Raw genomic sequence first — 16,010 nt, 5'->3', positions numbered from 1 at the left:
TTTATGTCAGTAACTGTAGAAGCCAGCCAGAGGTTTAGATCAACTCAAGTCCAGTTTTGAAAATGAGTTCTGAACGTTGTATTCCTTGTGTTTTGTTTTGTTTTGTTTTGCTACTGGATAGGAAATAGTCAGATTGTAATGTTTAGTGCTAACTAGTTTAGATGCTTCATTTTTTTTCTTCCTAATGTGATTTTCTTATTCTCTTATTATAAGAGATGCTTTTGGGCATGTGAGTTTTAATTTGTTGATGTCTGTTAATACATCAGACTTCCTCTGAGGTATTTAATAACAGCCACCAGAATGTTTAAGCCTTGTGTAAAATTGTATTTTTTCCTAAATGTAGCTGTCTACCAAACTTTTGTCCTTGGAAGGCTAAACTACTAGAATGCCAGATGAAACTCATTTTAGGCAGTTAAGAGAGTTGGCTTTATTTGACTGTACTAGTGACTTTGACTCCCTGAAGAGCACATAGAAAGTACAGGAGGCAGAAAGAAGCAGGCAAAGAACCCTAATCATCTTCCTCCCTGGAGACAGGCGTGCTCCTTGTCCCCTGTTTACTTGTTTTTTTTATGTTTAAATCTAGTTGAAATCACATTACAGTCGGCCCTCTCTGTATCTACGGGTTCTGCATCCATGGTTTTAACCAATTGCAGATTGAACATACTCTTAACAAAAGACCCAATAAAAAACAACACAACAGCAAAAAATAGTACAAATAGAAAACAATATAGCATAACATCTATTTACATAGCATTTACATTATATTAAGTATTATAAGTAATCTAGAGATGATTTAAAGTATATGAGAGGATGTGTGTAGGTAATATACAAATACTATGCTATTTTATATCAGGGACTTGAGCATCCTTGGATTTTGGTATGGGGGAGGTTCTGGAACCAGTCCGCTACAGATAACGAGGGATGAGTATGCATGTCATATTTTTCACTATGATTTTAGAATAAATGAAACCAAGTGACAGATGAGATTCCTGTCCATTTGATGATAGCCAGTGGCATGGTTCTCTCTTTCCTTTCTGACCTGCTATGGTGGTCAGTCGAGGGTTCCGTGTAGGCGGGCAGTAGAAGCTAAGATTCTGTAAGCACTCTTGTGTTTTTGTTGAATCAAACTGATGTTCCTCAGATGCAGAAGTGTTTGAGAGCCCAGATGATTTTTCTGTGTGTTCTTTGTAGTGACTTTAAGGGTTAATGGATTAATTGGAATATGTCTTTCATTAAGTGGAAGAATTTTTTTTTTTTTTTGAGACAGAGCCTTACTCTGTTGCCCTGGCTAGTGCAGTGGTGTCATCGTAGCTCACTGCAATGTCAAACTCCTGGGTTCAAGTGCTCCTCCTGCCTCAGCCTCCCAAGTAGTTGGGACTACAGGAGCGGGCCACCACAGCTGGCCAATTTTTCTATTTTTAGTAGAGATGGGGTCTTGCTCTTGCTCAGGCTGGTCTCCAACTCCTGAGCTCAAGCAATCCTCCTGCCTCAGACTCCCAGAGTGCCAGGATTGCAGGTCTGAGCCACCATGCCTGGCCTAAGTGGAAGAATTCTTTTTTTTTTTTTTTTTTTTTTGAGACAGAGTCTCGCTCTGTTGCCCGGACTAGAGTGAGTGCCATGGCGTCAGCCTAGCTCACAGCAACCTCAAACTCCTGGGCTCAAGCGATCCTCCTGTCTCAGCCTCCCGAGTAGCTGGAACTACAGGCATGCACCACCATGCCCGGCTAATTTTTTCTATATATATTTTTAGCTGTCCATATAATTTCTTTCTATTTTTAGTAGAGACGGGGTCTCGCTGTTGCTCAGGCTGGTCTCAAACTCCTGACCTCAAGCGATCCACCCGCCTCAGCCTCCCAGAGTGCTAGGATTACAGGCGTGAGCCACCGCGCCCGGCTGTGGAAGAATTCTTAAAGTAAAAAAAGAAACAAACTTTTTATTTTGAGGTAATTGTGGATTCACATGCATTTGTAAGAAATAGTACAAAGATTCCTTATACTTTTCACCGAGTTTCCCCTAGTGGTAGACACTTATAAAACTGTAACACAATTATCACAACTAGGATATTGACTTTGATACAGTCTGCCTATCCTATTCAGGTTTCTCCAGTTTTACACACCCTCAGTTGTGTGTCTGTTTCTTTGCAGTTTGACCACATGTGTGGATTTGTGTGAGACCACCACTGCAGGCAGGGTACATGGACAAAAGTCCCTTCTAATATCCGCACCCATCTCTTTCTCCCTCCTCTCACCTTACCTAGCAATCATTAATCTGTTCTCTCTGTCTATTATGTAAGTTTTTGAGATTGGCTTTTTTTTCTCAGTGTAATTCCCTTGAGATTTTTCCAAGTAGTTGCATGTATCATTATTTCTGAGTAGTATTCCATGGCATAGATGTACCACACTTTGTCTCAGTTATTTCCAATTTGGGGGTATTGTTACGCAGAAATCTGTTACCAAAAGCTTGGCACTTGTCCTTGAGGCTGCATAAGAAGAATGAAGGAAAACAAGTGGTTTGGGGAGGTGGAAAGAGAAGTTTTATTAGTTTGCTGGCAAAGGAGGAAAAATGGTAGACCTTCTTTCTTATCTCAATCCAAATTTCCTGAGCATAAACAGAAACAGAGCTTTTAAAGGGAGGGCCCCTCAGTTCTAGACTTTTGTTGTTAACTATTCTAATCTTCCCATCTCTGCCAAAGACAAAGGCCAGGAACTCTGCCAGTGGCTCACCTGGGGGGCTGGCTGGGGGGTTGGCAGCTGCCTGGGATGGCTGGCTGAGTTATCTCTTTTAACAAAGGACTTAACCTGCCTCAGGGATGCAGGCCAGGCTGCACCTCTCAAAGAGTGGGGGAAGTTTTAAAGAGACAGAAAATTTTTGCTGTTTTTTTTTTGTTTGTTTGTGTTTTTCAGGCCATTTGCTTTGTTACATATTCCTCACTCTCAATTTTATGCTTCCATATCTATGGGAAGAGGGGCGACTACTGTGTTACAGTATGACAAATAAAGCTACTATGAATATTCATGTGCAGGCTTTCTAAAAAAATTCAGTAATTTTACTCGGTAATGTACAGGTTTTTGTATGAATATAAGTTTCATTTCTCTGGGATTCATACCCGAGGGTGCAGTTGCTGGGTCTTCTGATTAGGTTTAAACACAAATGTAAGGAACACTACTGTAAGAAATTGCCATACTTTTTTTCTAGAATTGAAGTACCACTTTACATTCTCACCAGCCATGTATGAGTTTTAGCATTTAGTCTTGTCACTTTTTTTACTTTAGCCATTCTGATAGGTGTGTAGTGATATCTCCTAAATTTTTGTAGATTTCTTTTCCTCATTTCTCAACTTACTGGATAGTGGTGTGTTTTACCTTTCTTGTGGAACTAGCTTGGGTAGGTGACTGGTGTTGATGAGGGCGAGTCCAAGGTATTTCTATTTTTTTCTTGAATATCTGGAAAATAGAGAGCCACTTACTGAAGGCATAGCACTTCTTAGACCATACGGACTAGGGCTGTGGGGCAGTTTCTCCAGGGACAAGATTCCGACTGCCTGAGGGGAGCTCACCTTCATGCTTACCCGGAACAGCTTTCTGCAAGGGCACATGTCTGGGGTGGTCTTCCCACCTCCTCCGAACAGACTTAGCACATGTGCTTTCTGTTTTAAGGTTTATAGGTCTTGTTATACTTCTATATTTGGAATATTTATATTTGTCATTCAGAAACAAAGATTCCTGTCGCCCAGACACCCAGTGCCCTCCTCAGAGGCAGACTGTAACTACACTTTTTTGTGTTTCGTCTTAGAGCTCCCCATGCATTATTTAAGCATTCACAGCTAAGTGCATCCAGCTGTCCGAGGGGTCCCCAGGGGTCTCACTTCTAATTGAGATGTTCTATCTTGGGGAGATCATCCATAGCATTACCTGTTTTTAATAGCATTTCTCCTGATTATGAAAGCAAATTATACTAAATTTGGGGAATATAGTCTATAGTAGAAATACTTCACTATACTGTGTGTGTATATGTGTGCTATATAGTATAAAGTAGAAAATAAAATTACTTGCTGTGCCATTCTTGAGTTTATATTATATATACATTTTTGTATTCAAGTTTTTTTCTCTTTTTTTTGCAGGAGTTTTAGGGTATAATATTTGTATAGCTTTTTATCCCATACAGAATAAAACTGTGACTTATTAATTAACATATATAAGTGGTAAAAAGCTTAAAAAATGTGAGGATGATAAGCACTAGACTTGGGGGCGTCACTCCGCAGGGTGGGCTGGAAGGGGACAGGTGGAGCACACTGGCCCTTCACGCTGCCCAGCACACAGGTCTGGTGTGTGAATGACCCAAGTGAATGTGGTCCAACTCGGGGGCGCAGTCCAAGTGTCCATTGTGTCATTCTTTGTGTACTTTTCTTTCATTTCACCTGCCTTGTGTTTACTACAGGAGGGAAATTATGTATTTATGTTTATTGTCCGCCTTCACTCTCCCTCTAGAATATCAGCTCCCGGGCAATATTTTGTGAGCACTTTTCCAAGTCATTTAAAGTTTGTTATAAATGTCTTTTTTTTTGTTTAAAGAAAAAACCTTTTCCTTTACAAAGGACATTTGATAAATGTTTTTACAAAAATGAAACTAAAAATCACTTGTGATCCTACCATCTAAAGAAAACCATTGATCATATTTTGGTGTAAATCCTTCCATATTATTTATTTCATTTTAGTATTTGCGTATTTCTCTGCCTGACCAGTTATCACCACCCCCATGTGTGTTGTCCGCAGTTCCCGGCCCACCGGTAAAGGGGTGGAAGGACTTGCCAGAGTTGGATCCCGAGCAGCTCTCTCTTTTGCTTTTGCATTCTTACGCAGGGCCTGGCGGTCAGGTATGTGTACCCGGCATGTTGTTCTGTTTCTCTGATAGATCAGGAGATTTGGGTTCTGTCACCATATGCCCTTGGGCTGATCCCATGAGTTCCTCTGTGTCTCACTTTCCTTGTTTGTTAAGTGAGAAGCTGCAGAGTCTGTTTGACTTTTTAGGTCTATGCTGACAAAAAAGAAAAAAGAGTGCATGACCTCCCCCCCACCCAAACCACTACCATGGAATGCCTCAGTCCTAATTTATTTGTAGAACAAGAAGTTAGTATTGTTCATGTGAGAGCCACAAAATACAGAATTGAGTTTGAGACACTCATGTTAGATTTTGGTCTGTTCAGGGAGGGATTGAAAAGGTGAAAGTGGCATCTTCTCATGTTGAGGAGTGGCAGGCCCAGTGGGAGAGTGAGGGGCAGTGGGTGGCCTCCTCTGACGTGTGTGTGTGCAGGTGAGGACGCAGACCTCTGCAGCGAGCTGTTGCAGGAGTCCCTGGATGCCCTGCGAGCTCTTCCCGAGGCCTCGCTCTTTGACGAGAGCACCGTGTCCTCCGTGTGGCTGGAGGTGGTGGAGAGAGCAACCAGGTTCCTCAGGTCCGTCGTGACAGGGTGAGTTCTTTCCTTTCATGCCTTCCTGTGTGAAGGGTTCCAGTGTACTTCAGTCTCATCCTTTCATTCCTCTTCAGAGCTGAGAAACTTAGTATGTTGTTTCTCACCTGTATTTCCAGCACACCCTCAGCTCTGTGATTCCAGGTCTTTGCTCTCAGCTTTTCACATGGTTTGATTTATAACACCCTGATTTAACCCAGGAAGCTGTCACGTTCAATGAAATGGAAAATAAAAGATGCTTTTGTGATTTACCTATTTTTTAGCTATGTTATGACTTGGTGATGAATCACTCATAAAGTGATCACTTGTGTGCCTCTCTGTGATAGTTAGGAGCCACTGCTCTGCATAATGGGTGGTGCTCTGTTTAAAGTCTTGAAAGATAACATGGGAGTAAACTACTCAAGATCAAAATGTTTGAACCTATAGGTAGTCTTTTTACTGTAAAAAAATTTGAATGTGAATCATTTGTAAGGAAAAACATGAACTCTGCTAATAAGTGCTGTGTGTTTTTGTTTTGGCATTTATATTTTAAAAAAAATGTATATACTCTATAAAACTGAACAGCAGTGACAGATGCAGGGGAAGACTGAGTCTCCTTCTCGCTCTCCTTGCCAGAGGTCACCCCTGTGCCTTCTTCCTGCCATCAGGGATGCCCGTGGTGTTTGTGCCCCGCAGGCTGTCAGTCTGTTTCATAGGAGTGCTGGTGAAGACTTCACCACAGAATTTTAAGGCTGGGGCCCCTGAAAATAGGCTTGGACTTAATTTGAAAAGTTCAACTTTCAGTCAAACCAGGAGTCTAAAGAAAAAAAAAAAAAAAAAAGGAAACAAAGAAGAAAGGAAAAATAATTTTAAAAAATTAAAAAAAAAAAAAGTTCAACTGTAATGTTGATGTCATAAGATTTTCCTTCCCCAACCTTGGGTTAAGAAAATTCGTTGTTTATTATTGGGTAACAAAGAAAAGCTAAAAATATTCTTTGATCAGAGATAAAAATAAGAATAGACATTTTGCCTGTAGATTCTCAGGTGGTTTTATAAATTGATTCTTCACCAATTCTGTAGCGGAATGGTGATACTCTTGTAGTTATTATGTGTTTTTTTTTTTTAAGAGATGTGGTCTCATTCTGTCACCCAGGTTGGAGTGCAGTGACACTATCATAGCTTATTGTAACCTCGAACTCCTGGGCTTGATGATGATCCTGCCTCAGCCTCCCCAGTAGCTGGGATTACAGGCATGCGCCACCACACTTGGTTAATTTCTTTTTTCATTTTTTTGGAGACAGGATCTTGCTATGTGGCCCAGGCTGGTCTCAAGCTCCTGGGCTCAAGTGATCCTTTGGCCTCAGCCTCCCGAGTAGCTGGGATTATACCATGCCCAGCAATACTCTTATGGTCTTATACTTCATTGAAAATGGAAAAGTAACTAAATATTCTTGTACTTATGTATTAAATAATGATATAAGTTATTTTATGCTTCAGAAATATGTCCTAATGTAATACAGTATCTGAATTAACACTTATAATAAAATATGTCTTTACAAGTTAATCATATACTTTAAAATCTCTAAATAAATTTGAGTAGCAAGTCTCAGAAACTTGATTCTAAATTTAAAAAATACACCTTTCTATGGGGGAGAGAATATAATTGGCATGTTAGTGTGATTATAAGCATACTGTCTTTCTCTGACATTGCTTTGTTCCTGTATACGCTGTTTTCATTTCAGGGATGTTCATGGAACGCCGGGTACCAAAGGGCCGGGAAGCATCCCCCTGCAGGACCAACACTTGGCCCTGGCCATCCTATTAGAGCTGGCTGTGCAGAGGGGCACACTGAGGTGAGGGGTGCCATAGGCTGGGGGTGCTTCTGGGAAGCATCTCTGTACCCAAACGTTTGTTGTGTTTTGTGGCATTGCATTGAATTGTTTGTGACTGCAGCAAGGGTATGTGGTGTTCTGTAATCAGAGAACCATGTCCCAGGGCCCTCTGTTCTTTTTTTTTTTTTTTTTTTGAGACAGAGTGTTGCTTTGTTGCCCAGGCTAGAGTGAGTGCCATGGCGTCAGCCTCGCTCACAGCAACCTCAAACTCCTGGGCTTAAGCGATCCTACTGCCTCAGCCTCCCGGGTAGCTGGGACTACAGGCATGCGCCACCATGCCTGGCTAATTTTTTTTTCTATATATATTTTAGTTGGCCAGATAATTTCTTTCTATTTTTAGTAGAGACGGGGTCTTGCTCTTGCTCAGGCTGGTCTCGAACTCCTGACCTCAAGCGATCCACCCGCCTCGGCCTCCCAGAGTGCTAGGATTACAGGCGTGAGCCACCGCGCCCGGCCAGGCCCTCTGTTCTTTATGTTCTTCTTACTTCCTTTTTATGCTCAGTTTTCTAGTTGTCTAGGAACTGTTCTCTTTTTTTCTTCTAGTTTCCCTTGAAAAATTATTTGTATTCCATTAATTTAAGGTCCTAGAAATTTCCTATAGCAAGTGCTATTTGAACATCTTAACTGGGCTTATATTTCTTATCAACAGAGGGCAAACGTCCTATGCTAAAATCTTGGCATCAGTTCAGTGATTTTTATTGCCAAGAATTGTTTCCGTGTCATTATTTTAGTTTCGTTTCATATCCAAAGTATTTCTTCACTTTTATTCACTTCACTTCACTTCACTGTTTGCTTTTATTTTTGGTGGACCATGGTGAAAAATTAATCTGTTTTTACTAGGAATATATATCTTTTCTCCTCCAGCCAAATGTTGTCTTCCATTTTGCTGCTGCTCCAGCTGTGGGACAGTGGGGCACAGGAGACTGACAATGAGCGGTCTGCCCAGGGCACCAGCGCCCCGCTTTTACCTTTGCTGCAAAGGTTCCAGAGCATCATCTGTAGTAAAGACACGCCTCACGCAGAGGGGGACATGTATGTAAGTATCACAGTGGAATTTTGTGTGTAGGTGGCACTCTTTATTTTAGGTATTTTAAAGAATTGGACCAGAGTGCATATCCATGGCATGGTGGTGGTTGTCTCTGGGGTGAGTGGTGACATCAACAGTGAGTCAGAGAAGACAAGTGTGGGCGGCGGTGGTGTGAGTTATGTTGATGGGGTAGGACATCACACGAGCGCGTTAGGATTCTTCGATGTGGCAGTGAGTGGTCAGAGCCAGCTCTGATGTGTAGGCCCTGGGCTCTGTGTTTTGTTTGGATTGTGCATATTTAGTAGGAGAAATTTATGTCTTGACATGATCAGTGTATTTTTGGAGAGACCTGTCTACTACCTTGTTCACAGTACAGCTTTCTTTCTACTGAACCAGAGCCACTGCGCCCTTGGTGTACGTGGCCAGTGCTCATGTGTTCCCAGCAGCTGCCCGTGTTGTGCTTTGGCTGTGAAGGGGAATGAGTTTTAGATGCTGTGGAAGGTGTAAAGAGGGCATGTTCACTTCCATGAAGGAAGGAGTTAGCAAGGGAATGAAGAGGGGTAAACATCCTGCTGCTGTTTCAAGTGCAAAGTAGGAGAAATTGGTCACTCTGAGCACTTGCAGTGACAGTGTTGGAGGTAGTGCTGAGGGCCTAGGCTCAGGATGGTGTGGGAAGGAGCCAGTTCAAGCAGGAAATCTCACCCAGTACATGTTGGAATAATCCACACTTGGGGTCATCTCACTGTCCCTGTTAGCTTCTCCCTGGGAGAGCCAGGTCGGTCTCTGTCCCTGGTCTCCTCCGACCTGCTGTTTATGGAGCAGTGAGCACAGGCTTTGTTGTCAGCACAGAACCAAGCCTGGAACACACATTTTTAAATACGTATCAGAAAAAAACAAGGAAAATAGTGTCTCACTTTGTTGCCCTTCCTGCCAGTCAGTGTGGAGGCATGTTACCTGAGTTGTCACTGTGTTTGGTACCGACCAGGCCCTTTACAGGTGAGGAATGCCGAGCTGGGGGAGGAGCAGGGTGTTGGGCCCTGGGCTTGAACCTCCAGGACTGCTGTTCTGTACAAGTACAGGGTGGATTTTGCTGATCTTTTCTGGAAAAACATAGGCATTCCATTATCATGCTGCAACCTAATTTCTATTATTTGGCAGTCTTTAAACTAATGATAATAAGGCTCTTCTGCCTTTAGAAGAATTACAACTATGACTTAATTCCCAAATGAGGTTTTTTCCACAGTGGACAACATTTAGTTTAAAATAAGGGGTTTTGTTTTTAGTTTTCAAGGCCAGGTTAAGGTGCTTTACTGTGTTCCCTTGGAGCTTGTTCTGTTTTCCCCCAGGGGTCCTGGGGGCACATCGCCTGTGGGTAGTTTGGCTCTATTAGTAGCCCATGTGAAGTCTGCACACAGGATTCAACTCGCATGTGATGTAATAGATGTACAGCAAGTCAGATAATACATAACTGCAAATACCCAAGTATATAAAGAGTGGTTAAAGGCTAATTTACCCTTTACTGTTACTTTAGAAAAACTGTTACGTTAGTTTTTCCCACCATTTCTGAATATGTTTGTTTACTTTTCTTGTCTAGCTTTTGTCTGGCCCCCTGAGCCCCAATGAGAGTTTCCTTCGGTACCTTACTCTTCCACAAGACAATGAGCTCGCCATTGATTTGCGGCAAACAGCTGTTGTTGTCATGGCCCATTTAGACCGCCTGGCTACACCCTGTATGCCTCCTTTGTGTAGCTCTCCAACGTCGCATAAGGTATGTGGGAGAACAGTGTTTTTCACGTGTTCTGTAGTTAGTACCATGCCTAGATTCTCATTCTCTACATGTGTGGAGGCTTACTGGGGCTGGTGGTATTATCTGGCTTAAAGTTTTTAAACATGTTTATAAGTTTAAGGTGTTGCCAGCAGTGAGTAACCTGAGGTGCACAGGGCCCAAGGACCCAATCTAGGTCCCAGGTTCCAGATTCAGGAGGCACATCCCCAGAGAGCTCACCCTTATCCACAGAGCCATAGGCCATCCCACCTTGTGCAGGGAGGTCCAGAGCCTCTTTTGTACTCTGAACATGGGATGTCTTAGTGTATAATGCTGGTTATGGTACTGACACTGTGTTTATATATTTAATATGTATTATATAATAGTGATGGTAATAGTAGTGGTCTATGTGGGTGGAGAGCCTTCAGAGTGAAAGCTCACCAAGGACCTCACACATGCAGTGGTGTCTGATCATTGTGTCAATGAGAAAACTGCAGTTTGAAATGGTAGTGGACTTTGCTGTGGTCATACGGAGTAATCCTGGTTTTGAATTCACAGTTCTCTAACTTCTAATTGATTAATTTATTCTCTTCATTCCCCTCTGTTTTTTTTTTTCTTTTTTTGAGACAGAGTCTTACTGCGTTGCCCAGGCTGGAGTGCAGTGATGCAATGTAGCTTACTGCATTGCAGCCTCAAGCTCCTGGGCTCAGGTGATCCTCCTACCTCAGCTTCCCAAGTAGCTGGGACTACAGGCATGTGCCACCACACTCAGCACATTGTTTTATTTTTTTGTAGAGACAGGGTCTCACTATTGTCCAGGCAAGTCTGGAACTCCTGGCCTCAAGCAGTCTTCCCACCTTGGTCTCCCAAAATTCTGGGACTACAGGCGTGAGCCACCTCGCCTGGCTAACTTTTTATTTTTAATGTAAAGAGTATTTATTTTGTTTAAGTGTCATATTTTTTTCAAATAAGTGATAGAGTACCATGGTTCAAAAATCAGAATTATAGGCAGAGAGACACTGTCACTTCTTCCCCAAGTGCTTGAGCCCAGGAGTTTGAAGTTAGGGCTCAAAGTGCTAGGATTACAGGTGTGAGCCACCACGACCAGCCAATATGGAATGTTGTGGGTTGTTCTGATGTTTTAAATCAGTTCCTACCTGCTTGTTCTCACTTTCTAGTCTTTTCTGTAACATGTTGTTATTGTCTGGAATGAATATATTAGCAGTGGCATGTTGCATTACTACTGTAGCTTGTTTTGCTCATTAAACATAAATATTAGAGAGCTTTCTGTATCAACGAAGAGAGCTTTTTTTATTTTTTTAGAGCAGTTTAATATTCCATCTGTGGATGTTTCTTTTTTTTAATGTGTCTCTCATAGGTGGACACTTGGGTTATTGTCAAAATCTTGCTACACATACAGTGCTGTGGTGACCGACACACGTGTTCCTCTGTGTATGCAGACGTGTGTGCCTGTGCGTGCACTCCCGTGTGGGTGGATCCTGTGTGGGCTGGTTATCCCCAGGTAGCTGGCTCCCTCTCACCCCACCCACGGGAGTGCTCGTCTCCCACCCTTGTAGTTGGGCTTTTGGGTTTTTGCCTGTTGTGGCGCACAGTGGTAACCTGGTATAGTTTGAGCATTTTAAAATATATTTAAGGGCCATTTGTACTACTTTTTAGTGGGTTGTGTTAAAATGAAATGTTAGGGAAAGATATCTTTAGTCATCTCATCTTAACTGAGTTAGTATGGAATTTTTTTTTTTTGAGACAGAGTCTCACTCTGTTGCCTGGGCTAGAGTGCTGTGGCGTCAGCCTAGCTCACAGCAACCTCAAACTCCTGTGCTTAAACAATCCTCCTGTCTCAGCCTCCCGAGTAGCTGGGACTACAGGTGTGCACCACCATGCCTAGCTAATTTTTTTTTTCTTTCTATTTTTAGTTGCCTGGCTAATTTCTTTCTATTTTTAGTAGAGACGGGGTGTCGCTTTTGCTGAGGCTAGTCTCAAACAACCTGACCTCAAGCGATCTTCCCACCTTGGCCTCCTAAAGTGCTAGGATTACAGGTGTGAGCCACCACGACCAGCCAATATGGAATGTTATGAGTTGTTCTGATGTTTTGAATCAGCTCCTTTCTTTCTTTTACTTGCATTGTTTTTAGCTTATTGTGTCTCAGTGTTACTCCTAGATGTTTTCTTGCTGCTGTAGAGCAAATGTTTACTTTCTTATTTTACAGGGATCATTGCAAGAGGTCATAGGTTGGGGGTTAATAGGATGGAAATATTATGCCAATGTGATTGGTCCAATCCAGTGTGAAGGTCTTGCCAACCTGGGAGTCACGCAGATCGCCTGTGCAGAGAAGCGCTTTCTGATCCTGTCACGCAATGGCCGTGTGTACACGCAGGCCTACAACAGTGATACACTGGTGGGTGTTCTGGGTGCTTTGCCTGCATGGTTCCCTTGTTGGGCAGGGTCTCTACTATAGCTACTGGTTATTTGATTTCTGAGGATTGATGAGCATCTGTTCATTGTATGTTATTATTTACGTTTAATAATCTTAGCTGTAATCGTTATTGTCAAGAGTTTGGGTTGCTAAGATCAAGAACTCCTTACAGTGAAACTCATTGCTAATCATGATTCCCATTGTAAAGCAACATTCCACATGTACACTCATTTGACTTTGGGCCCAGGGAGGTAACAAATGAGGGAGCTGGGCCTTGTGGGGATGGAGGTACATTGGGACGTGCATGTTTCCTTTACCAGAAGGGGTCCCTCCCATTGGCTTCATGTCTCCCATCGCACAGTGCGGCCTGCACAGCCCCAGTTGGCACCGGTCATGCCGCAGAGTACTTGGAGCTGCCCACCATTCTGTTGGTGCTGGGTAGGCGGGCTGGAGAACCTGTTGGCAGCTTCCAGAGGCTCATGCCTTTTCAATTAAGCAGGGTTTGTTGAAGGAGGTTACATGATTGAGAAGAGTTATGCTGTTTTCATTATCCTTGGACTGATGACTAATTTTCTTCCTATTTTTACCCTTTCAGGCCCCGCAGCTGGTCCAGGGTCTTGCCTCCAGAAACATTGTAAAAATTGCTGCTCATTCTGACGGTCACCACTACCTGGCTTTGGCGGCTACTGGAGAGGTGTACTCGTGGGGATGTGGGGACGGCGGACGGCTGGGCCATGGGGACACTGTGTATGTGTGGCGTGTTCCTGTAACTGATGTGCTGTCGTTTTACGTTGCCATGTCCCAAACAGGATGGAACATAGAAGTGTGTCTGGGTGTTTTCCAGCTGCCCCGACATGGAGGGCCAGAATGGGGAGAGATACCACAGTGTGCCTACTTCTTGGTGACTGCTTGGGAGCTCTGCCCACGAGTGGAGGGTGACGGGAATTGGCCTTCCTGCTCTTCTCTCCCAGCTGCAGCTGCAGCCAGCTTTTTGCTCCTCCTATTTTATCTATTCAGCCCCCCACCCCAGCTGTGGAGTTGTCTAAAGCATATCCTACACTGTTGTCCCTTCATTCACACACACTTTGCCCTTTCTGACAGATTAGGTCCCCCTTTCCTTGAGCCCTAAATATCATTTTCACAGGTACAAAAATCAACGGTTTCTTAATGTTATCTTATTTGGTGGAATCTTTTGATTACTGTGAGAGAACAGAAATAAAACAGAAAATGGTTGTTACAAATGCCAGGTTGTAAAAATTGAGAGGTCTGATAGTTTCCTTGGAGTGATGGGAAGCTTCTTATACTTTGCTGTTGTGAGTGGAACCTGGTGGGAAAAACGTTGTTATTGGGTTGAAACTAAAGATGCGCATACATGCTGACCTAGCAAGCCCACTTCATGCAGGTCAGAGCCCTGGGCAGGGGGAGTGGGCAGGAGCAGGGATTGGAATGACCCCAGTCAGTCAGCTTTACGAGGTTTACTTAGAATCAAATGAATCGATTTGAAGTGTGTACTTGGGTGGGTTTTGGCAAATGCACACAGTCGGGTAGCCCCCACGATGAGGACATGTTGCATTTCCATTGCTTCCGGGGCTCTCTTTCAGTTAGTCCCTGCCTCCCACCTCCCGCTCCTGGCAACCTCTGATCTGCCCACTGTCACAATTATTTTGTGTTTTCCAGAATGTAGTATAAACAAAGTCATATAGCATGTAGTATTTTGTTTCTGGCTTCCTTCATGTGGCGTTTTGAGATCCAGTTGTGTTGTTGGGCATATCAGTAGTTTATTCCTTTCTATAGCAAATGGGCCACAATTTTGGGCCATTGTGAATAAAGCTGTTGTGAGTTTTATTGAACAAGTCTTTAACAAACACTGTTTTGATACTCCTGCTGGGTACCATGTTTGGTGTTGGATTCTGCCTTAGCAAAAAGCCATGGAAGTGTTAGGTGTTTGAGTCCCCTCTTCCTTAATTATTTCGTAAGGTACCTGAAGGATGAATACGTCCTGATGCCTTGATGGTCTATTCCTGATAGTGAATTTCCTTTGCTGACGCTAATAAGAAATGCCTAGAAGGGCATTCACGTTTGTTTCCTCTCTCCCCACAGGCCCCTGGAGGAGCCTAAAGTGATCTCTGCTTTCTCTGGAAAGCAGGCCGGGAAGCACGTGGTGCACATTGCATGTGGGAGCACGTACAGTGCAGCCATCACTGCTGAGGGGGAGCTGTACACCTGGGGCCGCGGAAACTACGGCCGGCTGGGCCACGGTACGTGTGCTCTTCGAGAGCACAGGCATGTGCTGGGAGGTTGCCTCTTCTGAGGGGACTTGAGTAACGAAAGTTTTATCTATTTGAAGGCTCCAGTGAGGACGAGGCCATTCCAATGTTGGTAGCTGGGCTTAAAGGACTGAAGGTCATTGACGTGGCGTGTGGGAGTGGGGACGCGCAAACCCTGGCTGTGACTGAGAATGGTAAGTAGAGCTCTTGCTGCCCTGGGCAGGCCCTCGAGGATGTGGCTGGCAGCTTCCCTGGGGTGAGCCTCAGAGGCCACCCGCCCTGTCATCCACCTTTAGGTGGGTGTGGGTCTCAATAGCTTCAGTGAAGAGGCCTAGGAACTTACAGGGCTTGGGCTTGCCCAGAGCCAGACAGCTGGTTAGCAGCTACCACCCTTCCTATGTGGACATTTTATCTTTTAACTGAAAATGAGAGTTAAAATGAAATAGTTGACATTCTGAGTTGTCTCTGGTTATTATTGTTATTACATTTCATAATGTTCAGACTCTCGTTTCCCTGGATAAATCCTACTAGTCTTAGTGTATTCAACAATCAGATGCTACATTGTTTGCTTGTTATTGATTGATTGATTGAGGCAGGGTCTCTGTTGTACAGTCCATATAGCCCACTGTAATCTCAAACTCCTGGGATCAAGTGATCCTTCTGCCTGAGCCTTCCAAGTAGCTGGGATTATAGGCACACATCACCACGCCTGGCTAATTTTTAAAATTTTTTGTAGAGATGGGGTCTTGCTATATTGCCTAGGCTAGTCTTAAACTCCTGGGCTGGAGTGATCCTCCTACCTCAGCCTCCCAAAGTGTTAGGATTATAGGCGTAAGCCATTGTGTCCTTCCAAGTTTGCATGTTTTTAATTTTAGTTTTGTGTTTGTGTTCGATAGTGAGATTGTACTAATTTTCTTTTTTTGAGGGTATGTTTTATCAATTTGATGGTTAAAATCATATTGATTTTTTTTAAAAAGCTGTGCTTATCTGTCAGTCTTACCGTGATCTGTCCTTGACATCTGCTCTGTTATTGGCATTGTGTGATCTGTCAGAATCAGCTGGGGAACCTCTCTACCTTCTTTTTCCCCCAGAGGTTGAATGGCAGATTGCGAATTGACTTACTTCTGGGAATTTCTTTGGTGAAAGACCAAAAGTCATGTTCATAGACATATATTATA

General features: G+C 43.3%; 1 protein-coding gene across 2 annotated transcripts in view; it reads left to right on the top strand.

The window, feature by feature from the left end:
* The window catches only part of HERC2 (HECT and RLD domain containing E3 ubiquitin protein ligase 2), a 173,742-nt gene that overhangs the window by 29,619 nt on the left and 128,113 nt on the right, over window positions 1–16,010 (top strand). For both annotated transcript variants that reach the window (XM_069466707.1, XM_069466708.1), the window contains 9 exons: window positions 4,773–4,873; window positions 5,311–5,467; window positions 7,189–7,299; window positions 8,203–8,374; window positions 9,960–10,133; window positions 12,359–12,547; window positions 13,161–13,312; window positions 14,666–14,823; window positions 14,913–15,026. In XM_069466707.1, coding sequence (XP_069322808.1) covers window positions 4,773–4,873; window positions 5,311–5,467; window positions 7,189–7,299; window positions 8,203–8,374; window positions 9,960–10,133; window positions 12,359–12,547; window positions 13,161–13,312; window positions 14,666–14,823; window positions 14,913–15,026 — 1,328 coding nt within the window. The remainder of the gene's footprint in view (window positions 1–4,772; window positions 4,874–5,310; window positions 5,468–7,188; window positions 7,300–8,202; window positions 8,375–9,959; window positions 10,134–12,358; window positions 12,548–13,160; window positions 13,313–14,665; window positions 14,824–14,912; window positions 15,027–16,010) is intronic.

This window comes from Eulemur rufifrons, chromosome 3 (genome assembly GCF_041146395.1).
Source record: "Eulemur rufifrons isolate Redbay chromosome 3, OSU_ERuf_1, whole genome shotgun sequence".
Taxonomy (NCBI): Eukaryota; Metazoa; Chordata; class Mammalia; order Primates; family Lemuridae; genus Eulemur; species Eulemur rufifrons.
The sequence above is the reverse complement of the archived record's forward strand: the minus strand, read 5'-3'. Positions and strand labels throughout refer to the sequence as shown.